The 26,910-nt window shown below is 37.2% G+C and overlaps 1 protein-coding gene across 1 annotated transcript; it reads right to left on the bottom strand.

Moving 5' to 3' along the window:
• Positions 1–477: 477 nt before the first annotated feature.
• On the bottom strand, positions 478–26,910 carry STK17A (serine/threonine kinase 17a). The gene is made up of 7 exons (XM_015618340.3): positions 26,584–26,910; positions 19,039–19,251; positions 11,806–11,950; positions 6,471–6,597; positions 5,699–5,747; positions 5,397–5,576; positions 478–4,579 (listed from the first exon to the last, which is right to left on the bottom strand). The coding sequence occupies exons 1-7, from the start codon at positions 26,766–26,768 to the stop codon at positions 4,246–4,248; spliced, it is 1,233 nt and encodes a 410-aa protein (XP_015473826.1). The 5' UTR covers positions 26,769–26,910; the 3' UTR covers positions 478–4,245.

The following is a 26,910-nucleotide window of genomic DNA, read 5'->3' as shown; positions in this document are numbered from 1 at the left end:
CAAATTGAAGAGATGGGGTGCACCTGATTTTAATGCATCACCACCTTAGCTGCAATTCTACTTGTACAAGCAAGCAAAGACTCAATGTAATTAAGTTCTGTGTTTACAGGAAAAAAGGTAATCCATTCAAGTAGTTCCCTTTCCTCTCCTCATTTTGCAGTAATAACTCTGGCCCTACAAGCTCTGTTTCACTTTGATGAATCCTAACCTTTTCTTAATTAGGAAAAATTTTTATCACATCCATGTGTACTTTTTTTTCCCCTGACTGTATTTGTTAATCCAAATGACATCTTAATTCAACATCTGTACCATGAAGAACTCTACAGTGGAAGCATATCACTTTAGTATAGAAAAGACTTTTGATTTGTTTTATATTTGCTGCATATATTGAACAAATGTGTGATTCAGAAAACTAAAATATCAGTAATCCTGCCAATGGGTGTTTCCCAAAGCACAAAAAACAAAAGACCCATCAGCTTTCAGAAAACAAAATTTCATTTATTGTAAAGTACTGTAAAAACAATCAGAAGTACAATGAACTGGCACTATTTCTTGAAAACGTTGAACTGTCTTCCAGGAACAACTCCTGAAATATTCAAGAAAGATCTTAAGCCACAGAGTAATGTGATGCAAGGCCCACCTCCCTCCCCATCCCTTGTGAGCACCACCAGTGGAGAATGGGCAGTGAACTTTTATTTGCATTTGTAACCAAACAGCTCTCAAGACTCAGGGGGTAGATCACAAACTGGAGTTAAACCTTTTGTATTTAGGGACCTGCAATGAAAATGTGACAAGACAAATCAAAATGCAAATTCCACTTTGGACAAAAAGAAAAATATTATTTTGTAGAACATTTAATTTAGCAACTATAAAATCTATAAGCCTCTCCCTTAAAGAGGTGAATACAGCAACAAGAGGAGACAACATTGTGCTTTTCGTTGGGACTTTGCTATTTATTCCAACAGCTGAAAGAAGGCTTTGGACCTACCCCTCCTATTGATACAGTTCATGGCTTTTCCATGAATCACAGGTAACAACTTTGTAGGAACATCGGCCCTTCCATTCCTTCAGCATCCTGCATCTGAGCCATGCAGCCCATGATACAAAGGCAGCCAGCACAAGCTCAGTCTGGATAGTGGGGACTGGGAGAGCATTGCCCACAAGGTCCAAGGAGCTGATTCTTTCTCCACAAGCAGCCCCTTCCCCCCATGAACACAGCAGCTTTTCCCAGATGGCCTGTGTACATACACACAGTACCCTGTATTCGTAGAGCTGCAGAAACCAGCTGTTCCTCACAGCTCATGGCTTGTTCCCAGTCTTATTGATGTGACACTTACTTCACTCGTAACTGAGCTCAAAAACACTGACTGCAACAGCCCCTTTCTACAGCTCAGGGTAAGACCACCTCGTTTGCAGCTTTACCCACACTCACAGTGGAACAGAAACACCCTCAAGGCTGATAGTCCTGCAGTTAAACAATATGGAAATTTTTCCCTGTTATAGGGTGAATCTTAAGATGCCTCGTTTATAACTTACACTATTAAACTTCCACAACTTTATACAAATTCTTAATGACGTTAAAAAACACTGTATAAAACCACCATAAGGCACAAAGAGCTAAACAGAAATGCAGCCCACTGGAAATCTCAAAGCAGCCAATTCCAGAAAAGCTGGCCTTGAAGTAAGTATGCATTTCATGTATACATGTTATGCTTCACTGTCATACATTAAAAACAGTGTATATAAGGACAAAATGTATACTGCTCAGCACCTACTCTTCACCATTAATACCAGTCTCAATCTGAGACATGATCTGTGGTTACAAAGAGGAAGTGAAATGGGTATACATCTCTCAAATAGTTTGCTATAGGCAACCAGATGTTAAACATCTATGTGTGCAACATATTGTTTTGTAAGGGTAGGGTGTGAACATGCTTCAACCTCACTGCTCTGCTCAACTTAGTAAAATAATTATGGATGTGGGGGAAAAAAATGTCAAAATGGCAATGATGGAAGATGGGAGAAATTGCAGTCTCGCACAGAAGAATTCCGTGAAATCAATGTCCCCTCACCCAAGCAATTTCTCTTGGGCAAATGACTGGAGAGTAAAAGAAAGACACCCATGACGATACTGTCCTGCCTAACAAGGCTGAAACAGATCTGCATTGTAGGTAGGGTCAGCTCCTGTCTGTGTCCAGAAACATCCAGATACCACAGATATGCTGTTGGCTCCAAGATTCTCCTGCTGAGACCCAGTCAGAGCTGTCCAGCAACTGACTCCTTTCTCCAGAGTGTGAAAGGCATCTCTGCATTAGAATATAAAACACATCCAAACTCAGTTCTGAGCGCCATGGGCTGTTTTCTTATATGAACACCTTTGAGGAACGAGAAGCTGCCCTAACTATATCAACACTCAATATGTAATTCCATAGGGGAAGAAGCTTGATACAGTTTAATTTATGTGCAATTTCCCTGATGTGGCTTGAAGTAAAGGCAGCCCAATCTCTGGCAATGAAGTCTTACGGAAAAACACCCATTTTCCCACTGCTTTTAGTTCAGCTTTCTTCTGTACTAGTGCTTTTCCCCCACCTTTCCAGCCATGCTGATCAGATCACCCCAGTACTTCTGCTCTTATTAAGCCATTTAACTTTCATGTGAAGGAGGAGTTGTAACATTAGCACAGAGCCCTGAATCCCTGTTCACTAAATGGAGTAAGAACATTTGATACATTTGAAATTAGAAAGTGTGTACCAACATGGAAAAAAAAGGGAAAAATTAGCTCAAAAGTTTCTATTCACTGTTTTCTAGGAAGAAAACTTCTGTCAGAGTTTATTACAAAGGAACAGAATAAGGAAACCAAATAAATAGTTGAATAGTTAACAGTATGCAATATAATAGTACTAAACTTCCATTACATAAAAATTAAACTTTGGAACAACATCAGTATGAAAGATTTCTTAGAAAACTAGGACTCAGTCCAAGATCCTCAGATCTGTACATTGCAAAAACCACTCAGTTTTGATGCCCAGTTGGTGGCAGCTTTGTCCTCTGAGGGACTGCATCCATTGAGAACTATGACCCATCCATACTGCTCCCTAATCCCACTCTGCCCAGCCACATAACATGCTGTATTTCCAAGTGTCTAAGGGAGAGTGACCAGGAAGCAAGAGGCATGAGCTGTGCTTCACTGTTTCAGAAGAAGCAGTATCTTCTTCCTCATCTGACAGCTATATTGAACAATAGCAATTTAGCCTAAGGATGTTCCTTTTTTTCCTTAAAGCAGCAGTTAGAGGAACAGAAAGAAGGTAGAAATGACTTCATGATCCCAGTAAAACCCCAGGTGGTCCTGGGAGAAGTGGAATCAAGGGGTGATTAGCTGGACAAACTGTCTAACCTAACATGGTAAAGTCAGTGGAGAGAACTTCAGTAACTTCAGAGGAGCTACATCAGACTGTTGGTCTTTTTTTCCTCTCATCAGCACTGTGTGGCCACACTGAGCTGGATTCTATTGGCACATCTCACCCAACACAGGAGGCGAAAGGAACAATCTCTGCTGGCTCACAAGTGACTGAAATAAGCAAATACATCACATTCAGGAGCAGGATTTTACTGTGCTCCCAAATCAGATGTAACACCAAAATACAGATTTCATTACCAGTGGGGCATGTGCATCTCTGCCTAGAGAAGCTCAGCTCACTATTCAGCTGCACACCAGAGAGATCTGGGTCTTTGACCTGATGTAAACACAGGATGATTTTGAAATCTGTATGTCAAACCAGGTGATCAAATTCTCCTCTCATACAAGTTTTAAACGAGCAGATAGTTCCACTGAAGTCAGGAGGCGTTTGAAGAAAACCCAGCATTATATATTTGCATTAAATACCAAAACATATCCTAAAATACTCCTATTGACATCTGTCACCAAAACACTTCCAGTGTCAACTTCTCAAGAACACTGGAATAATTAACAAAAACTCTGTTACCAATCAATAACAACAACAACAAAAAAGAAATAAAAATTAAAAACAAAAATAAGCTTATCCTCTTTGTTAAATTCCTGTCAGCCACTTGAAATCTTACCAGTTCCATGAAAATAAGAACTTGGCACATTTTTGTTGTATGCCATTTATAAACACTTTCTTTTATCTAGAATATTTATTGCATATCAGAAATTCACTTGTCTAGAATACTTTCGTTTAGTAGAAAAAACTGCCTTCCAGTTATAGCTATGAAGCTCCACACAGTTCAGTAAATGAATTCTCCTGGTATTTCCTGCAGTAATGGTTCCTCAAATTTAAATCGTTTGGAAATGGCTTTCTGCTCAGTTACTTTTTCTTTTTCTGACTGCCTACATTGTCCCAGTGTGTATGAAGCCACAACAATTAGTTCTTCTGTCACTATTGATTCTTCCTCTCCAGTCTTCTCAGCATCTACTGATTGTTCAGAGGCAGAATCCGCATCTTTCTGGATAGCATCACTGGTCTCCCCTTCTGTACTCTTATTCAAGGCCCTGCAAGCAGGATTATCACTTTGTTCTAACCATGGATGTTGAAGACATTCTTCAGCAGTTGCCCGGTCCCTGCAGAGGAAGCAAAGTATTAAAATAAATATGCAAATGAATACAAAATTCAGAACCTTGCTGAAGAGATCCCCAAAAATTATTCCAAGGATATGACTGTTTAAAGACAGATAGAATTGTAGATTAAAAAAAAGCACTGACAGCTATCTTTTACCAAAAAAGACCACAGCAGTTCAAGTAGATGAACTCCTAGCATTTAAAATAAAGAAATTCATAGATCCCTAAATATGAGTTTATGCTTCCATGTTGCCAACCAACTGCTGAAATTTATACTTTTTATATATAGAAAAATTATCCAACTTTTACATTCTTCAGTTATTCCCAGAGACAAGCAGTAGGCAATTTCAATAGCTGGCATGTCCCATGAAGAACTGGTCAAGTTCCACAGTAAACACCTGTTTTATTTGGGAAGCAGGAATTTCCAGTTTGCTACCCATTAAGAAAAGTGTACTAATGAACCAGAAAAGGCAAGGTTCTCTACCAACGCATCCAAAATTAAGGACTCAAAGCTCAGTTCATTTAAAAGACTTCAGCAAAGTACCTGCAAGAAGAATGGGTGCACTGTTCACTGCTACAAACTACAGTTCAAACAGTTTTCTGAAAGTAATTTGAGTTTTAATTATTGACACTTGGACATCATTTGGAATATACAAGCTTAGATGGAAATGGAGGAACTATCTTCTCATATACATAGAAAGTAATAATACAATGAAATCAAAGTCCCCTTATACTTTAAAAATTAAAACACTAGCACTTGCTACACTTAAAATTAAGTCAGTCTGACATATTAGCATATGCAATTGGGTATTTTACTTACTCGGGTTTCTTAACCAGCAGAGTTTTGATGAAATCCACAGCAGACTCTGATACAAGGTCAAAGTCCTCTCCAGAGTAACTTACGTTCATTTGAGATATATTTAAGAATGTTTCTTGTTTATCATCCCCCAAGAAAGGTGATATCCCTGTCAGCATAACATATGCCAGTACTCCAATGCTCCTAAATTAAAAGTAAAAAAAAGTTTTTTAATTAGCCTTTTTTTCTTAAAGGTAAACAAACAAATCCCCAAAGAACAACCCTTTTGAGTAAAGCTGTGATGACCATTTATTTGTTACACTTACCACATATCAGTTGCTGTACTGATTGGATCATAACTCAGAATTTCAGGAGCTATTCATGGGAAAAAAAAAAGTGAGTTTTGTCATATGCAGAAATTACATTAGAGCTAAAAAATGTGATAATGATCATATTAAATTAAGTAGTAAAATTTAAGATAAGCCATTTGAAGCATGACAGTCTTTTGAAATCAAGATACTTCTGTTCAGGTTATTTAAGTGGTTTCTATCCTTCATTGTTTTTAAGTGAAAAAATACGTTTTCCTTTTATTGTCATCTTCAGAAGCCAGGCCAGTCTCCTTCCCAGTTAAGAAATCTATACAAATTTCTTGCACACAAAACAGAAATAGCCAACATTGCATATTCCAGCACTGTAACCCATAACTATGAAGATATATCACACAAAGATATTTTCAAGTATATGTTCAAGGCCTGGAGTGGTTTGGGCTTTAAAAAAAAAAAATAGAAAACTTAGCACTTGCTAAAATATTGTATTCAGAGACTGAGTATGTGAATTTAAACTTTTAATCCAAGTAATACTTGTTATCACTACTGGTAAGAATTGTCTAAAGCAAGTCTTCATCTTCAACATAAGCACACAATCATAGCTCATTAGACTGGCAAGACTTGCCAGTCCTACCTTTGACAGCAGTAGCATGTCCAAGCAATAACTGGATCTTGCAACACAGCAACTACACAGTCAGGCTGGCATGCTCCACATTCACTTTTTGCTCCCCAGAAGCCAGGACTAGTCATCATTCCTATAGTAACAACTTACCTACATATTCTGGAGTTCCCATGATTTCTCTTAGTTCCTCACTGCTCTTCATTATTCTGGAAAGGCCAAAATCTACTATCTTAACATCTCCCAGAGGAGACTTGCTGGTTAGCAGAATATTTTGGGGCTGAAAAACAAGAGAAGGACACTTTTGGGATCACCCAAAACTAATAACAATAATGACAATAATGACCAAAACTATGACATCATACTGCATAATTATTTTAGACCATGAGCAGCAAGAGTGTCTCTTGTGATAAGTATGATATCCTGGATCATTTATGTAATTCCCTCAAGGGGATTTTGAAGAGACACGTAGGCTAAAAGGAGTGGTAGGATTTTCCATTTAGAATTGAGAATCAAACCTTTGTTAGCTTAGAACACATTGGAAATACATGCCAATAGCTGACATTTAACAATAGCATGTAAGCTCCTTCACACTTGTACCTTTAGTCCTTTGTATCACCTTTTTAACTCCTCTTCCCTCCTTGAATCTTCCAATAGATGGTGTAAAATACCTCCCTTTGAAGGGTGTCCAAAAACACCCAATCATTTTAAAAACCCTGAACACACAAAACTATTTTGACTGCACCTGTTTAAAAGTCTGTTGCAACCAACCTGAATACTGTTCAAAGTACAAACAACTGTATTACAGAATACTAACTGAAGAACAGTTTAAAAAAAAATATAGCAGCCTGAAAAACAGGTTTTTAAGAGCATCACCTTTGGATAAACTTGTTTGCACTGACGTCACCAGATCTTGGCTGTCTTCTTTCAAAGCACCTTTGTGGTCATTAAGAAGTTCCTTACTATTTTAAATGCTAGCTCAATTTAATAAAAATTTTTGCAACTGAAGCATATTGTTGCCAAAAAAAAAAAAAAAAGGTTTGACTTTCCCTACCCCCAGAACAGTGATTACACTGGGTTTTATCATTAACTTCTCCAAATGGTACTGCTGACAACTGACACTGCATTCATGCTTCTAATGAGCCCAAGTTACATAAAAGTGCAGGAGTCTTTATTGGGGACCTGGATCATCTTACATCAGGGTGGTTGAAAAGAGAGGACAAAAGAGTAAGAACAGCAAAGCAACCACTGATTGATAATCCAGCTGCAGTAACACCAACATTTATACTTCTTCCCTAGTCACAGAGCTGCTCTGTCCTCCATCCCCAGAGTCATTCATGACAAGTTCTCACATTAACAGCCTTGATTTTGAATATGGAAATAAACCTGGGCAAGAATGTTTTAAAAAACTTGGGCCAGTTCTCCTCACTGCAAGACCTGAATATGGCCAAGTTTTTTGATTCCTGCAGAGTAAACTGTTATTTGAAACTAACTCCATGATGTTGTCAATTTATTTTCTGTTTGTAAACCTACATATTAAGAATAGCTCTTTTTTTATTTTCTTTACAAATTGGGATCTGGTGGCAATACAAAGGCTTTTGGAGCTGCACATTCCCACATTCTTTATAGTTCAGATTTGTTATTCTCTATTTGTATTAGAAAAGAAAACATCCAAAAAAGCTGACCATGCCTCCCTCATTAGCCTCTCAGATGTTATTCCCAGTGAGAAATTTAGTTATGTTGTGAAGAGTCAAATTAAAAGCATGAGAAAAGTATTTGTTCTCTGTATTTAAATGAGGAAAATTTTTTAATGGAAAAGTTTTGTGAAACCCTTCAGCCCTGTATTTTAACATTTTAACAGATAAAGCAATTACCAGAAGTAGTTTTTACTGGTTTGGGGTTTTTAAAATCTTATTATACAAAACACACCTATGCAGAGAAAACCCTGTCTTACAGTATGAATTGAATCATAACGCTAAATCAATTCTTATTGAAATACCAGTAATTTTCTTATTTTAAGGAATCATTATGGGATTCTTTTCAAGTGCCAACCTAAACACCAGCATGAAACCTTGAAGAAGCCGTAACTTTGAACTCCCCATAGTTTTCAGCTCCGCAACATTACTCAAACTTTAAGGAAGGGAAGATCATTTCCTCACATCTGTAATACTGTTTCTCCTTTGGTTTTACTCTGCTACAATACATCTAGGTTTGCCTAATGCCAGTCAGCCCACAAAGACAGGAGATGCCGGCTGGAGGCTCTCCTGATGGCCAATCTAAAAAGGGTCCTTCACTTTTACCCTCAACCACCATTGAAATTGGTGATGGAAGCCATCAAATGGCAATGTTTGGAGACCTCTCTCTCTACTGCAGCAAGGTTTAAAGGTTCCATTTAGATCCTCTTGTTTCTTGTATCTTCAGTTGGTTTCAAGAAGATACATAAAGACTAAGGACACACATAAAGGTCCTGTTTTTAATCTGATCAATGCTTCACCTTACCTAATTTCATTAATGCTGCAGGTTATCTAATTATATGATATTCAAAAAACCTCAGATCCCTAGAAGACAAGACAGGAATTATCCAAGAAATAATGGTCAGAAAGAGGAAAAATGGACTACCTGAGATACCCCAGCATTATGTCTTAAACATACTAAATGAGGCTGATTCTAAAACAACTGAAGGAGCCCCATATCTTCTTCCTCAGCCCCCACACCTGCTTAAATTCTCTTCCATTCCCTACTAGCTTAAGCTTTTACCAAACACCAATTCAAGATTAAGTCAAACAGCAAATAAGAACTCATAGCGACTTCCCTTACTCTGCAGCTTTTAAGCACCATTAAGAGGAGATGAAAGACTCCTGACTACAATCTGTGCACACCCTGCAAATTAAATAGCATCAACACAATAATGTCAAGTGATAATTAATTTGCACTTGGTAGCATTATATTTTCTCTTCATCCAAGTCAAAACTAGGCTACATAATTGTATTTTGCTATTAAAAACAAGACACATTTCAACCATCTTTCAGTAGAACCATGCTTTTGGAAATAAATGATCAGGTGACAACCTTGCTAAGCCACATCCAAATACCCCATTTCTTTCTGCAGTGTTTAGTCTCAGGAAAAATCTTGTATCTATTCAGAGGACAAAGAGAAACTAAAGCAAGGTGGCTGTAAGTGTCATAGATCTGGTTCTTTAGATTTGTAACATAAATATTAAGCTGACAATTACATATAGACAACCACTTGGGTTTAAATTCTTTTGGGGGTATAATTTAACTTTTTTTTGAAGATGCAGCATATAGAAAATTGGATGGACTTTTACAAAGAAACTTGTAACAGACAAATGAAATGGAAATCTTTAGAGACACAAAGGTGAAACTAATAGCACAAAAAGACCCATTTTAGCAAGAATTTGTAAACTTTGCTATTGGCAAACAATGCATAGCAACAGTAAACATACAGAAGTTTTCCAAATGTCATCACAAACAAAGTACTTAGTAAATTCCATGGTGCTTTAAGCAGCAAGTTAAAGTGGCATGAGACACATGATACAACAGTAGACTGTGGGTTAATAAATACATGGCTGAAACAAGCACCCAACTTTTTGAGTTCTGTCAAAAATGGGCCTTTTTTAAAAGTGTTAAAAGGCATGTGGATCAATTAATCTTTGCAAGCCATGGGTTTTAATTCTATCATTTCCATCATTTTCATTTGCCAATACTCTGAAGACTTCCATAAACCTTATTTTGCAAAAGATGGTTTTATGTATCATGAAGGTCATCACACAGCAAGTAGGACTCCAATTAAACACACATTGCACACTGCAGTAATGTATAAACATGTTCATTAACCTCAATCACAAGACAATTTCCTCTGCTAATGTACTTCTGTGAGGCAGCAAAACAATGCTGGATTTTTCAGTGAGAGCTGAATATGCTCCATGTTAAAGCATAAGTTTTCTGACCAGTTGGAAAATTTTAAGTAAGCTTTTTATAAATTTATTTTCCAGACTAAATCTGTAATCAACAAGTCTACTTTTGCAAAGAAGTACTGTAGTCATATAAAACGCATTTCCAGTTACAGATATCCAGCTGATGATGCTAAGAAACACCACAACTTTACTGTCCACAAAAGACATTTAATTTTACCCACTTTGCTTAAAGGAAATTCAATGGCAAACCATTGAAACTCTGAGAATCTTGTTTAAGCACACTGGAACTTGGAGGAATTCTAACTGCTCATTTTTAGTCTTTCTGAATACTTATTCTCACATCATTTGCTAAAAATGTTTTATTAATTCTTTCAGTACAATTATTAATATTCTGTGTGTATGACTCAATCAGAATTTTAAAGAATTCCACATAAAATTTGAATAAATGTTTGGAAAATCAGGCAGGTGACCTATTTGTGTGCAAATATGACTCATTTACTTTAGCTGATGAATGGTTCATCATGTGCTAAGTTATATATCAAGCACATACAGCTTGATACTGGAATCTACTGGTAAGCTTATAATAGTGCCCAAATACAGCTAAGCATAAGTAAGGATCTCAGCAAAAGAACAAACATGCAGCAGCTTACAATATACTTAGTAAATATGGGATTAGGACATGTAAAAATAATTTTAAAAAATGTATTGCAAGTTACTTTTTAGATTGCCTTGCTTAGTAATAAACTACTTCAGCCTCATAGTGAGATACAGTTGCATCTTCCATATGAGTGCATGGATAGAAGCTAAATAAAATTAACTGGAGCTTGCTGCCCATAGGAAAAGATAGTTCTCTGGTCCCCCGCTACAACTCCCTTTTTGACCATAAGATTTCATGGGATGGCAACTGTACTTTTCACTTGATTTGGGTCAAAACTATATTTCAATAAGGAAAAAATACTTCTTTCAGTAAATAATGATAATTTATATACCAATAGTGTGTCAGCCAACTCTGTCAGCAAATGACACACATTTAAATTAGGTTTTACAGTAACTGAGAAAAAAGAGGAAGAAAATGCTATAAATGTACTTCACACATTAATTTACTAGTCCTGTTTGAATATTTCATTCTGAAACATTATACTTTATTCCAGCAGTGTCACTACCATCCTTCTTCTTCATTAAAACTCAAGTCAATACAAAAATCAAACCTGGTTTTCAATGGCCATATAATACCCAGACATTTTTACTGCAATGTAGAAATGAGTCAGATCTTACCCAAAGCACTTATTTGCAGTTTAAGGTACAAGGCAAATTGACTTTTGAATTGATTACATTTCAGTTAATCAAATTTAGTTTATATTTAATATAATCATAGAAACCCCCCAAAAGGCTTGCAGATCTGGTGGCTACTCTATCCCAAAAGTTTAATTTTATCATTCAAGGTATAATTAGGTAAAATCGTGTTAATTGCAAATTGACATTAGCGTGATATATTACCAGCAAGAAAGTCAACAGATGAGAAAACAATTAAGAAAAATACAGCAGCAATCCTACCTTTAAGTCAAGATGAACAACATTGTTCCTGTGCAAGAATGAAACTCCTTCTAATATCTGCTTCATAAGTCGCTTAACATCTTTTTCTTTGAAGGCCTCCTCTCTCTCAGCCACACACTGGTCAAAGATTTCACCTCCAGCAGCACTGTGGAACAGTAGAAGTACTGTTAGTTCAGAGACTAAGTTACAGCACCCATTTGGCCCTATTCACACTTATTTTTTGTGTAGGCAATATCAGCAGGAGGTATAATCCAATTGTGATATTTTCAGTTATTAGAGGTTTGGCAAGGTTTTACAGCCTTGGAAGTGTTTTCTGCAGTATGGTAGCTTTGGAAAGAGGCAAAGATTTTAGTCATTTGGGCTAGAGAATATGAATAATACAGAAATTTTGGTGATTACTTTTGAAACACTACTGACTTTGATTTCAGATGAATGCCACAATTGTTTGAGGACAGCATTTTCATAAAAGATGTGCCTTTTGCTAGTCCTATGAAACCACATGGAAATTTGGCCAAGGCATATCTTTGCAAACATAGAGCAAAGCAGTCCCACCTCCCATCTTCCTCAAAACACTTTGCACATACTCAAAAGAATAAATGTAAAGTCCGCAATTGAATTGTTTATGAAGTCTCTGGTATACAGGGATGCATTAAGTTTCTAAACTTCTTTCATCTAAAAATAGCTCAAAAAATTTTAGCTCTCAGCTTGCATCCTCTTTTGTTTATATATATTTAAACAAATAACAGAATAACAAAAATATAAAAATAACTAGATATGAATGAATGTTTTTGAAGTACTCTGAAGCTACATGCAGTACCAGCTCTATACAGCAATGGCTCTAGAGAACTAAAATTGTTTTACAACTCTGTATTATCAGAAGTAAAATAAACTGAACAGAAGCTCCATCTTAAAACAAGAACGGGCATAAGAATGTTAGAATGGGGGGCCACTTTGCGTACGGCTTGTTGAACTCCTTCTATGAAATCAGCACACACACACCCTTTGTTCTGCATGCAATTCCATAATCACCCCTTAGGGAAAGGTGGTGAAACCCTCAAGGGCAGAATCCTCTCCAGTTACACCAAACCGTGACATGCAAAAATGACTTTGCACAAGAATTAATCTTTACTGATGCCTATGCATCTACTCTGCCTCTGCTTGCTTTTTTCCAATGAATTGTACTGCCCAGGCTATCCTGAAGACAGCCAGGTACATTCAACATGAATATAACAGCAAATGAGAGTTCTACAAAAGTGATGCATTTTAATTGTGTACCCCCAGAAAAAGAACACTAAAATATACTCAAATTTTCACTTTGCCTATGCTAACTTTGCTGCTACAGTTCTAGTACTTTCAAAAGCCTCATGGATTTAAAAAAAGGTTTTATATGGTTCAAGGTATTCTCTCTGCTATTATTTTAAAATTTCCACACAAATGGTCTTACAAAAAAAATTAAAAAATTAAAAGAAGGTTAAAGCTTAACATATTCTAAAGAGTTTTACACTTCTGTCCTATATGCTGGCTAACTGGTACAGCAATACAATTTGATTTATTAATCTAAGATTTTCTTTCAGAAAAACCCTCTATTAAATAATTATTTTTCTGCATTATATATCAAAGATAATAGAGCTCAAGAATAAGTTTTGCAAAGGAATATTAATACTATAATTCCTTTTGAAAAATGTCATGTGCCCGACACTATCACATCTTTCTTCAATCCATTTTTATTTAATTCATGGAAATAGTAATATTTCAACTTTGAATAGGATTCAAATATTAATGACATTTTAAAAATGAAGATCAGCTAGTGTATTCTAATATCCTAAACCAAATTCCTTGAAAAAGGAACATCAGTTGGATTTTCCAGATTAGAATAGAAAAAGATCTACTGCAACCCATAAATTAAACTTTCTGCCTTAAGAATGCCATAATATATTACTTGAAGAGTGATTTAATTCCTTGTAGTAGTGAATTATAATGCATATACAGGGACAAGATCTACTACAGAAATTACTAACAAGATACATTTTATAGCAATAACTCTGGGATTTTGCTGGTAAAGCTCTGCCACTTCAAATAAGGAAAAAATACTTCTGCTATTTAATTCAGAGAAATCGGATTTATACCCAAAACATGGGATCACAATTTATGTTTAATAGACCAGCTGAAAAAATAGTGGAAGTTGAGGGTGGGGGGGGCTTATAAAGCCCTGATTGCTTTATGTCTATTTGGTAGGCATCTGTTACAATCTGTTTATTAGTGTAACTTAATTAAAACAGAGGTAAATACCAATGCTAAAATGTAGGCTACCTAGAATTTTAATACGACACTTAAAGAACTCTGAATTATAGGTGTTAAAAGGCAATAAAAGCTGAAGCAATGTCCCATCAGTGAAAACAAGTGCTACCAATGTGAGAGTAGAAAACCCTTGATCCAGAAACTTTATTTAAAAAAAAAAATAAAATATTTAAGTCCCTCCCTGTACTTCTGAAGATGCCAGGGCTCATCAGCATTTTTAAGAGTGAGACATGCAAATACAGCCCTCACACATGCACACCCACTTCATAAGTTACGAGACACTGCCATTCTCAGCTACCAGAGACACTTGGCTTTACAAAATAGTTTCACATGGGAAGGTGACTTCACATGCAATGTTTGGTTTTTGATCTGAACTTTGCTATTTAGGATGCTGATGGAACAGCTCCTTCTGGACAATTCATTCTGTCCAAAAAGTACCACATTCAAACAAGTAACGAGTAACCCTTTGCAAGAACACATGGAAATTTGATACTGCAAGACTGCTTTGTGTATTGTTGCTGTGGAGTGAGCTTAATGGATTCCCTTAAGCAAAACAGTCAGGCAGCTGTGAGCCAAGCCAGTCACAAGTGGTTGGAAGCACAATGTCAAAATGAACTCCCAAAAAGACCCTCCTGTGCACCTATTCCAAGTTTTGCCTCAACAATACTTTCACTGTCAGCTATTTTGTATTCCTGAGCTAGATTTCAGGGGAAAAAAATCTAACCATAGAAGGGCTCAAAATACTTGCTAGGAAAGTATCATGGAATGTCACTGTTGTGATTTCTGTATATATGTAGACCAGGAGTTTCTCTGGCATTAATAATATTTACCCATTTTTAATTAAACTGTAGTTTTTCTAACTGCCATTATGAAAAAACTTAGCAAATGACTGGGCCAGTCAGAAAATGTTCTTAGGGGACAAAAGCAAAGAATTATCCTTAGGACAACAGAGTTTTTAGGAAAACAAGCAATCTTAATTTGAAAAAAAAAAAAAAGTCGATAAGGACATATTGAATGGCAAAACATTTTGAAATCCAATGTTACTTAGAATGCATTGTTTCTCTAGTACACCCTTCATTAGCTAAGTTTATGAAAAAAATGTGAGACAAAAGAAGGCTTTCCACACTTGAAAGCTATGGTAACCATAATTCTTTAGCTATTTTAATTTACTTATTAAAGTACTGTTGTGCCATTAATTTCTCTCATTTCAAGTGAAATCCAACTCCTCTTCATCAATGAAAAGCATGCTAACACTTTATTACTACTTGGCAGCATAAATGAGCTAAAAGGCATTTGAAAGTCTAGAGAACTAATATTTGTTACAATTATGTTGACTTTAGATTAAATGGAGACTACTTTATCTACCTTGAAATATACTTTAACAATGAAATGTATGAAACTCAGCATCAAACTTCTTTCAAGTGCACTTATGAGACACTAACACAGTAATTTAACTTGTCATTAGAAAAAGATTGAACAAACCTATTTCAGGTCACCTGAAGAAATGAAGCATTCCCCCAGCTTTAATGGATCAGGCATTAAGTTAGTGTTCTGAAGGATGCAAATCACTAGAGTACAGACATGCAGACCAATTCCTAAAATACACTTGATTTCAATGCTGAGTTATATACAGTCTGCAATGGGCAAAAATTTACTTCCTGAATACTCAACTTTGTCAAAAGTCTTTCTTGAAAGGGTTATCTCTGCAAGGTAATGGAAAGTCATCTACCTTCTGTACATGGAACTTACAGTACAACCTGCTCTCACCACAGTGGTTGTATCGCTACCAGCAAAGGTTCATGCTCAGTGCTGCTGACAGCCATACCTCTTTCCTTGGCTAGGCATACCATTGGATAGTAAGTGCTCTTACTGGTAATGTTTCCACTGTGAGGCAATGTAATGTACCAATGTCCCCAAAGCCTGAGAAAACTGTAAATCCATATCTGATAAGAGGTCATGGGAAGAGAAGCATCCAACTACATAAAATTGTAGACAGTGGTCTTAGAAGTTCTCAGTTTTCAGACAAATGGGTTTTTTTGCCTTCACCTTTCCAAACAGGCAGTCCAAAAACTGAAACACAAAGAAAGGTAACTAAGACCATTCAAGAAGTTTTTCCCTGAATTTTTTTTAGACCTCCAGTCTTGATTTAAGACTGCTATCTAGAACAACTCTGCTTGCTACTCAAATAGACAAGATGCAAACATTGGAGCAGCAGTTATTTGTGATTACAGAAGGTCTGCTTCAAGTTCTGTCTGCTGAATCCCATGCCAAATGGATCACTTCCTGCCAGCAGACTCTTGTTTTAACCAGTTACACCTCCAGTAAGTAGGAGAATAAATCATGTCCAAGGCTATATAAGTCCATTAATATTAATGGACATGTAAGTCCATCACATTATCCTGGTCCACATAACTGCAGGTGAAAAAACACTTCATCCAGTGTATTAAATAAATACTGTGTCTTCAAGATGATAAAGACGACAACTTCTTTTTAAAGCAAACATAACAAAAGTTTACTGTACTTACACAAGGCTCTGGCTCAGTTCAGAGGCTCTTAATAACAAAATATTAATGATGAAGATTTTTGAAGCTCCACTTACAGCTTTCTATACATTTGACCCAGTAATTATCTACTAGTATCATCTATCCCTTTCACAGATGTGTAAAAACATGGTGATGAACATTTATGAAAAAGACTGGTTCTTAAGCATCAAATGCTCTACTGATCTTTCTTTCAAAAGAAACTGGAAGATAACAGGTAGGTTGCATACCTGTATCGAACCAAAAAGCTACCAAATTTGCTTTTTATTTTTAATACCTGATATATCAAGTTTCCCAGACTGTACCTCTATCTTCTTCAGCAAAATTCCAGGTTCTTTTCATTCAATTTTCAGTGAAATACAAAACATAACTGACACACAGATTAATTTCAGGCTTTTTGTTACCCCTTCAGACTTACTTACCCCTTCAACTCTGACTTAAATACCCTGACTGAGGTCCTGATTGAGGACAACAAACCAAAGTCAGAGACTGTTGAGGGTGGATGCAGACAGCCCCAGTTTGCTGTGCTACAGCTGATGCCAACACTGTAATGCCCCCTTGCTTCCCACTGTTCAACACTTAATATTAACACGGCCAATTTTAAGTTTGTTTTCTGTCAAAAACTGATAATGCTTGCAAGACAAGCCTCCATGTAACATTAATATTTCTCTTCCTGAAAGCAAAACATTTCCTGAAGCCAAAATCCTCAGTCCTTATGACAAATTCTACATCAAGACAAGAAACTTTAAAATTTTAGCAGATGAAGTTAGTGGCCAAAATCAAGTATTTGTTTTATTTCTTCAGGAGATAAAGATCTGCCACAAAGACCATCAAGCTTAATAGAAACTGAAATGCCCTAGAGAAGCTTGCAGTCTAGGTATGTTCTTTAATCCTCCGCATACAGAATGTCAGAAATTCACTAACATTCATACCTGTTTTGTTGCAACATGTCTTTGGAACATGTTGACATTAAAGAAGCATCCAGACATACTTGCTGAAGTCAGGGAAAGACTGTCTTTGAAATTTACAACTCCAGCACACAGCTATTTATCTGAAAAGAGGTATGACTGTTTGATGCATATAAACCCAATAATTTTCCTAATTACTTAACAACCTAGTTAATACTTCAGATTAAAAGTTTTGCAACTGTAAGAAAACTGAGTTCTAAAAGAAAACTAGGGATTTTGCATTGAAATTATCACAAAACTCATTGCTCATTTAGAATCCACTGCTCATATTAAGTCCTATGGGATCTAGAAAATGAAACTGTATTTGAGTTTCAATTTCTGCTAGTGTTTAAAGCAGGTATTTATGAGTCTTCAGCAGCAGCAGTTAAAACCCCAGAAGCCCTGTCACACCTATGTATTATAAAAGATACTTCTATCTTTTCACATATTTCACATATTATGACTTCATTAAGGGCACAATGAAGTTTAAAAAATGTATTCTAGAAGGAATTTTGCCTTAGGAGACATGGTCTCATTCCATTTCGCTGAGCTTTGAAGATACAGTTTCTTTTGACTTCTAAACAAGATGTGATTGGGGTGCAAGATTTCTCAACATTTATTTTTGCTATCAAGTAAGAGAAGAGCTGCACAAACTAGATTTATCTTAACAGACAAGTCACTTCTGAACTATTGAGCCTCACTGTTCCTCTCCTAATTTAAAATCCATAGAGCTTAACAAGAATTTAGAGCTAAGTAACAACAAGCATTTGGCTGAATCTTGGAAGCTAGCTAGATGCCTTACTATCTAAAGCCATTGGCATATGAAATGAACAGTCACAACAGCTGCAGGAATACCCATCTGGACAAACTCAAGTCGAAAAAACCACAGAGACAAATGTAGAGTCAAGCATCCTTTGAAAGAAACCATTCTAAGTCCCAATCCACCCCCTTTCCTTCCCTAAAAAGATACTCTTTAAGTAATTGTGTAGGGTTTTACTAGTTTCTTTTTAGCAATGATGTAGCTTTCAATACTGTTTTTTATAAAGGGTAAAAAAAACCACAGCAGATTTCATCCCATCTTTGCCAATGTCAATGGAATAAACTTTGGTTCTTGAACAGATACTCACTGCTTCTTTTCTCTTCCTCTTTTACATGAAGGGAGTGTATAGAGTTCGTATTTCATTAAAGATGCTTTAACTACATAAATTATAGTTCAGCTTTGAAAGATACTACATAATTAGAGAAATCTGTTATAATCTGAAGAAGTTATGAGACTGCACATAACTTCTTGTAATCATAATTTTCTTAGTAATTCTTGAAGTTAAGCAAGGGTAACAGGCAACCAATGAAAACTTGTACGTTGTTCACGCTGATACACAGTATTTTCACATTATTATTTTTAAGCGAATACTGCAGAAAGTTATTCAGGAATTATTACTAATACTTACTATTCCAGGACTAAAATCATCTCTGTTGCAGTTTCATAAACTTCATGCAAGTTAATGACCCAAAGGTTGCATTGTGCCAGCTCAAGGACTGCAATTTCGTGGATTATTTCCATCCGACAGTCTTGGCCCTTTCTTCTTTTTCTCATGAATTTTGCTGCGAACTCTCTTTCAGTGTCTTTCTGGATACACTTCTTCACCACTGCAAATTTTCCCCTGAAATTAAATAAGAATTTAGTTTTACATGCCTTAGTGACAGCCTTAACACTGAATTTTTAAATTAATGCTTTGGGAAACTTGAACCAAATCATTACTAATGGGTGCATTTAAGATGCAATCTGAATTTAGAAAGATGCCTTGCTGAGTGATGATCTCCAGCCCAGAATGTAAATAATCTCCATGAAACATAAGGAAATTAAAAAAACCCAAATCAATTCAAACAATGTGGTTTTTAAAAAACACAGAATAAACAAGCTATGCTAGTTCCCAAGATTACATTAACCTCAAAACTTTAATTAAAACAGCTGGCAAAATCAAAATGTAAAAATGAACAATTTATGCTTTCTCTGACTACCTCACAGTAACCCAGTTATTGTTTTCTGAAGTATCCCACCATATCCAAGGCAACAGCACTCTCATTGAATCCTGCTCCATTTGCCATGCAATATCCATACTCTGCATTTTTCAAGATGGCACTTTGTATTTTCACCATGGCACGTCTCAAGTGATAACAGCCTGAGTTTTTTCATTAACAGCTCTCAAAACCCCCTACTTATACGGTGAGACTAAGGAACACGGGTAATTTAAATACAGCGAAGCAGCTTGACCAGCATCAAGCTCTGTAACACAATTTTTGCAGCAATGCCAAGGTGAATAGGAGCACCGAGAGCAGAGAGCTGAGCACTGTGCTTAGCCCACATTAATGAGCGTCACCTCGGCAGAGCACACACCTGGATGATGCACCAGGCCAGCTCAAACCACACTGCAGTACTTGTGTCACACCACTTCCCCCACAGCACTCTGGCACAAGTGGCTGCTCTTAACTTCCCTGCAAGAGTCCCACACCACCTTCTCCACTCAGTTCCATTCACACACTGCTGATTTTTAGACTGAAAAGGTATTTTAATTAATATCTCTCACTAATGCAATGATGAATTCTCACACTTTGAAGTACAGTAATCTTACTTTGCTCTTACCATACAGGTATAATAATCATCAAAACTACCTTTTTTATTTATATGTAAACATTTTTTTATAAAGCTGCAGGAATAGCTTTGAGATCTTTATTTTGGTTCTTTACTTTCTGTAGGGTTGCTGAAACCAAAATAATAGTCCTCATCTATTTTAGAATACAATTACTATGGGTTTTGCCTCTCCCATCTCCAAGCTGAAGTTCACAGAATTAACTACTTCAGCTCATGTCAAAGTTTTCACTCTCCCAGCCTACTGGCAGAAGACTGCTATCCATGAAATATAACGGCTAAACAAAGTTGTGGTCGGCTTGCTTTTAATAAGCATTTGTTTCAAAATCACACAGTCTAAATTAATCAAGTCAAATAAGTACCCACAAAGTGGGTATTTGCTAGGCAATCTCAATAAAATAATTGGACTTGTAACCACTGATACAGCCACAGTTATTCCTCTAGGAATAATATTTTGCATAAGCACATTATCTACAGCACAACAGGTATTAAGAGTAGATCGCAGCACAGTCTGGATGTCTGGTGAAGGTAGACAAACAGTAAGAATATGCTTTCAATGTCTTGAATATAAGTTCTTGGGAAAATATTCTTAATTACTAATACATACATGAAGACAAAACTATTGAGGTTTGTAAATGCATGAAGCTAATTTTGTTACACAAAATTTATGTACAATAGAAAGCTATGCATTAATCAAAAGTGTTAAGACACTTGTTCAAGTTCTTAGCACCAAAAAAATCTCAAGAGAAAAGTCAACTGGTATGTTGTCAAAAGACAACATATAAAAATAAATTGAGAAGCCCCTTTAACAGCAAGTTATTTAAATATCTGATCGATACTAAGCCTTACAGCAATAAATCTAGGTCCCTGCCTGAGTGCAGCCTTCTCTGTTTTCCTTATATAGGCTCTGAATGCACTGTGTACTTCCTCTTGAATGCTGCCTTAGTGCAATCAAAAGCATTTAATTCTAGCACCAGGAAGGACCTAGAGAAAGTGGCTTAGAAAAGTTTGAAATCTCAATAATACAGCTTTCAAGTACTGTGCTGTTTTGAACTACGTACAAAATCTATCTGGAAACAAGTTAATTAGCCTAATGAGTACCGATGTTGCCGATTCACCATGCATTAGTCACTATGGAAATAAAACAGTATTCATGGAGCAGCAAGAAACGGCAAGAGCCACCACTGTGTGTGGCCACGTATGTCCTGTTTAGCTGAGCTGGCCAGAGGCCTGACAGGTGACGTAATTCAAAGGACAGGTTACACGGGAGTTCAGCTGGCTGACAAATACTAATTCTAAATTGTTTCAGACCAAGAATCCTGCCCAGATTCCTTATGGTTATGCCTATAATTAGAGCTATTATAACTACTGCCTGTTAGAACTCATCTTTTCTGAATATGATCCCCAAAAAGATCAAACTTGACAAACCTGATGTTTACAACCAGCAGAACTAATCACTGTGCAGTGATCTAGATTCACATCTGAGAAAATTTCAGAGCTAAGATCCAAATATAGCATCCACTATATAGTTAGACCAACAGATAAATTTTAAAGAATTCCTTTTTGATTGAGACAGAATAGAGTAGATAAGACAGATATAAACCAGTATTCTTATGAAACATACATTCTATACACTTAATCTTTGCTTTTCTTGAAATCCCGCTTTTCAGAACTTACTATAAAAAAATTATATAAAATAGTGTTAGATCACATCATTGCTACTTTAGTGTATTGAGAAGAGCTAGCAGTGAGAACATTGTATGGAAGGAAGAATAATTTTGAGATGAAAATCTTAATGCACATTTGTCAAGCTGAAAACAGACTACCAGGCATCCAATCACAAATAAAAATGCTTTGGAGGGAGACAAGAATAGGAAATTCTAAGTAGTTCTCAGTCCTCACAAGAGTCTCATTCAAGAATTATGATTTAAGATAAATCTTATCTGATTACAAAGAAGCTCAATGTCACCTTTTCAGATTGCCAACAGAATTTGCATTGTTTCATTAGGCAGACATTATAGCTCAAAGGAAAATTGTCAAATCACAAATCAAATGTCAAATCAGATAAGCAAGAACATTTATGTCACACCAATTAATTTTTGTTGTCCTAGGTTCAGAACAACAGAAAACTAACCGTACTAATTTATTTATAATATACAAAACTAACTAAGCTTAACTAAATATTTAAAAATAAGTAACCTTATTTTTAAAGTGACTTATAAAACATTCACTGTAACAAATGAAGGAATAACTTCTTCCTGTGAAGATACTTAGTTTTTATAAAGTTCAGGAAAAAAAAAATAAGTTCTGAGATCCACAATACTACATGCAGTTTATTTGATAATAATTTTTGATATGAGTAACTCATATCAAACATTTCTTCTGAAGTGTGGGTTTTTTCCCCCTGACAATTTTGGATTTCCAAACAGCAAAGTGCATGGATTCTATTTCTAGTGCTCAGGAATAAATTACTCACATAAATTTATTCTCAAATGCCAAAACCAACTATTTGCAACCCTTCCAATTTTCACCTCTTTTCCAGTTTTGCTTTATTCCACAGCTATTTCACCCCAGATGTGCTACTGCTGAGAGCAGCTGAGGACAACTGTGTCATGGCACAAATTGGTGCAAGTGTCATGTACTGCTAAGACACACATTACTGAAAGCTACCTTAGAAATGAAAGTTTCATGCCACAGTTTTTCTTCTGGGAAATAAAAAAAAACCCTAAAACAACATGCATTATCTGCACATGAAACTACAGCCACATCCCTAGTCAGGAACAAAGAAAATTTCACACTCCTTGGAGGATTACAATATTTCTTATTCTTACCTTTGGGTGGAGAATGAGCTTGTATGCTTTAACAAAAAACTGGGAATAAGGAGAAACAACTGAATTGCACTGGACATATTTACATGTGTGCACACATTTTGCTAGAAGGTAATTTTATTGTGGATCAATCATTTAAGGTGACTTCTACATTCCAAAAGAAGTCAGACCAGTCAACTTATACCATCCTCAAGCCCACCTTTAGAATCAAGAGTATTATTTTCTGTACCCAAATGACTTCCAATATGTGCATAGATTGTTTCACATTGTTAACCCCAACATACATAAAAAAAGGAGTGCAACATTTCATCAACAAGCTGAAGAATTAATAGCATAGGAATACTTTGTTTACAATTAGAAGGTTTTTTCTCAAGGAAATGAGCCAAGAAACTAAATATAATTATAGTAGGCTCCTTAAGGAAGCTCTTGGTAGTAAAAAATGTATTGTTCCCCATTTTACAGCACAATTAGGGCTTAAGCACAAATGGTAAGGGGAAGAGTTAAGCAATTGGTGCCGTGTCCTCTGCAAAGGTTACACTTCTTCAAACTAACCTAACTCAAGCTAACACTGTCTGAAAACATTTAAATCTCAATGAGGTGATGAGAAGTGGCATCCTTAAAACAATCACCAGAGGTAAGTTTGATTTCAAACTTCATGCAAGTGCAGTGTGTGAGAATATTGTGATTTTGAGGACAGTAAAATTATTAAGGCTGTGACACTGGACCAAAATGTTATATATTAAATAATTTCATTTAAAAACTTTTATTTCCATGTCATCCTAAGGAACTTACAATAACTTCCTTTCCCAAGTGGCCATTATAATGAATTTTTTTACATTTTTCCCAAGTGAACCTGGCTTTCCCAACAGCTGTGTTTCAACAGACTTGAAAATGCTGTTTCAGCTTCTGAACAAGGCAGCACCTTCTGAAGGACATAAGCTCTACATTCTGAAATCAGTTTTTTCTCTGGTGAGCAGAACTAATGAAGCCTGATTTCCCATGGGGTTGCACCCAAGTCCCTCTGATGACACTGTGATCAAGTTCCTCCTAGGTTTGTCCATGCATTTCAGGACTGCTTCCCCCAGGATTTTTGCTCCATAACGTGCCACCTGGGGCCAGAGCACCCGTACCTCTCTTCCCCGCATTACCAGAACTACATTGCCTTAACATTTTGCCATGTTCCACTTTCTTCCCACCCCCTCCAAATGCAGGGGACCAGAGAACAGAGGCCCCAAGTGCCCTGGGAAGTTCAACATACATGTGTTGACTGACAGAATGGGGGGCCAAAGACCACACAAACCTGCTGAGCTCATGCAGAAGCCCTGATCTCAGCAAAGGTGATAAACATACTTGCTTCTTTCTCCACGCTCTCAGTTTTAAACACAATACATATGAATGCTGTTACTTTCAAATCTACCTAAAGTTCAGCTTTTAGACTGTTTCTCTAATTCTGGGAAATGGGACAGACAAATATAGAGCGTATAAACTTTTTTCTACCAAATCTTAATGCTAAGATAGATTATGTTGTGTGCACAAGGACTGCTTTTCATCCGAGAGAAAAAGCTGCTGTATTTGGGTGCTAATTTGTTCTTCATAAAGATAAACTCTACCCATAAAGAGGGAATTACACAATTTATGAACATATAAAAGTGAAACAATTTGTGTTTATAAGTTATCAATAAAATTACAGTTATAAGTTGCAGAGAGACTTTCCACCTACGTTTTGTAGCAGAGTTGGCAAAAAAACAGTCTAATGGGAGCATTTGAGCTGAAGTATCTGCTTTTTAAAAAAATCAATTTAAAACGGTTGAATAAAAAACCAAGCACATGCATTCAAATGTAGAGATTTCTAAATTCTAAAAGAGAAGATAGTGAAAACACTTGTGAAGTTGAGGAGAGATGGTCTGAACCAAAAATATGTGCAACTGTTGCTCAAAACCAAGCAAACACTTAGAACTGCCACTTAACTCATTTTAACAGGTGCAAAATCACAGCCTTCATGTGAAGGTCATCTTTAAAATATTCAAAAAATATTCCACACAAAAATCCATGCTGCAATTTACTTGTTTAAACTGCAGGCTAAGATTTTCAGCCATACTTAATTCTTGTTTGTAGAGTAAAGCAAATCATCTCAGTTGTACTTTTTTGTTCCAGAAGGAACCTTCATCTATTCCATGCCCTGATTAGGCCAACGACTATCACCCAGCTCTGAGGGAAATGCTTATTCCATGGAAGAATTGCAAAATATTTTCTGAAGTCATCTGAACTTCAAATAAAAAAAAACAAAAAACAAACCAAAACAGCAGTGATACCATGACATTCTGTGCTACACTGCTCCTACGCCTTTCAGACTGTTTATTAGAATTTAGGCTGGTTTGCATTTAGTTATCTTCAGTTTCCAGGCCTTGGACATTGTGGTCACAACAATCTACAAAGAGCTTTCTCGTTTCATGGGACGTTTCTCCCACCTGCTTACCATGTGAATGCTTTAGACCACTATGTTTAAACAGGTATTATTCAACTGATACATCAGAATTACTAAGTGAGCATTAAGCTAACACCTAGGCAACCTAAATACTTGTTAGAGGTACTTAGAGCAGCTACATTTGCCTTGAAACTCCTCCTCAGCTCCACAGGGCTTGGTTTTGCTGCTGTATAAACCGAGTTACACAGCGTGCGTAACTTGCAATAGAACACACATTGAGAAGGATATCTTTCCATATATCCAGTGGCATTCCATCTAATCTTTTTTATCGGAACACTCTTTGGACGAAGCACACGTAATTCTAACAATACTATCATTCTTTTAATAAGAAGTGACAGAATTTCAGACAAAAATATTGGTTAAATGGTGCTGAAATACCACATATGTAGTTCCCAAGATGCAAAAACCTCTCAGTGAGACTTTCTGCCCTAAACCTTGCTTTCTATCAGTCAGGTGTTGAAATTCTACAAGAACTGAACTTTACATGTGGAATCACTTCCAAACCCAAGATTTTAACCAGCTTTAACTCCTTAAAATGTTCCACCATTAGATTACTCTCAAGCATATACTGCCCCAAACGAGTGTAAAATTGTTTTTCCGCGTCTCAGCTTACAAAACTCGAGGAAATAATACTTAAAAAAAAAAATACTTAAAAAAAAAAAAAAAAAGTGGGCATGTTTTCTTCTCCAGTGGAAATCTAGAGCAATACCCACTACTCCACACGGGCTCCCAGGGAACCACAGCATCCTCCAAGCCAAATCCGCGGGGCTGGGGAGCCGAGGATGACTTCTTTAGCAGCAGGAGGGACAGACAGCTGCGGGGTACAGCTGCCTCCCAGCAGCCTCTCCCAGCCGAGCCAACGCCAGGGGCGCGCCCTCGGAGCCGACCCAGCGCGGGCAGAGCTCCCCGCCGGACGCCGCTGGATGCCCCCGCACGCAGCTCTGCCCTGCCGGGGACCCCCGAGGGTGGGACGCCGCAGCCCCCCGGCCCCGCTCCTTCCCCCGCAGCCCGGGACAGCGGAGGCAGCGCTCACCTGCCGAGCTCCCGGCCGGGGCTGAGGCTGTAGCGCTCCTGGAAGGGCTCCGTGCGGATGGGCGTACGGATCTCCGCCAGGAGCCCGCCCCGCCGCCGGGATCGCCCGGCCGCGGGCTGAGGTGGCGGCGGCGGCGGCCGGTCACCGCGGGAGCGACCGGGCGGCGGCTTCTCGTCGGGGCTCATGGCGCGGGGCTTCTCCCTCGGCAGAGCGACGCCTTTTCCTTCTCCTCTCGTCTTCCCGTCTCGCTCCCGGTGTCCGTGTCCGCCGCGGCCCGCGCTCCCTCCGGGCGCTGCCGCTGCCGCGGGCTCGCGGAGGCTGCGGGCA

The sequence above is a fragment of the Parus major genome, chromosome 2 (genome assembly GCF_001522545.3).
Source record: "Parus major isolate Abel chromosome 2, Parus_major1.1, whole genome shotgun sequence".
NCBI classification, from domain to species: domain Eukaryota; kingdom Metazoa; phylum Chordata; class Aves; order Passeriformes; family Paridae; genus Parus; species Parus major.
This window is presented reverse-complemented; position numbering and strand designations above follow the sequence as displayed.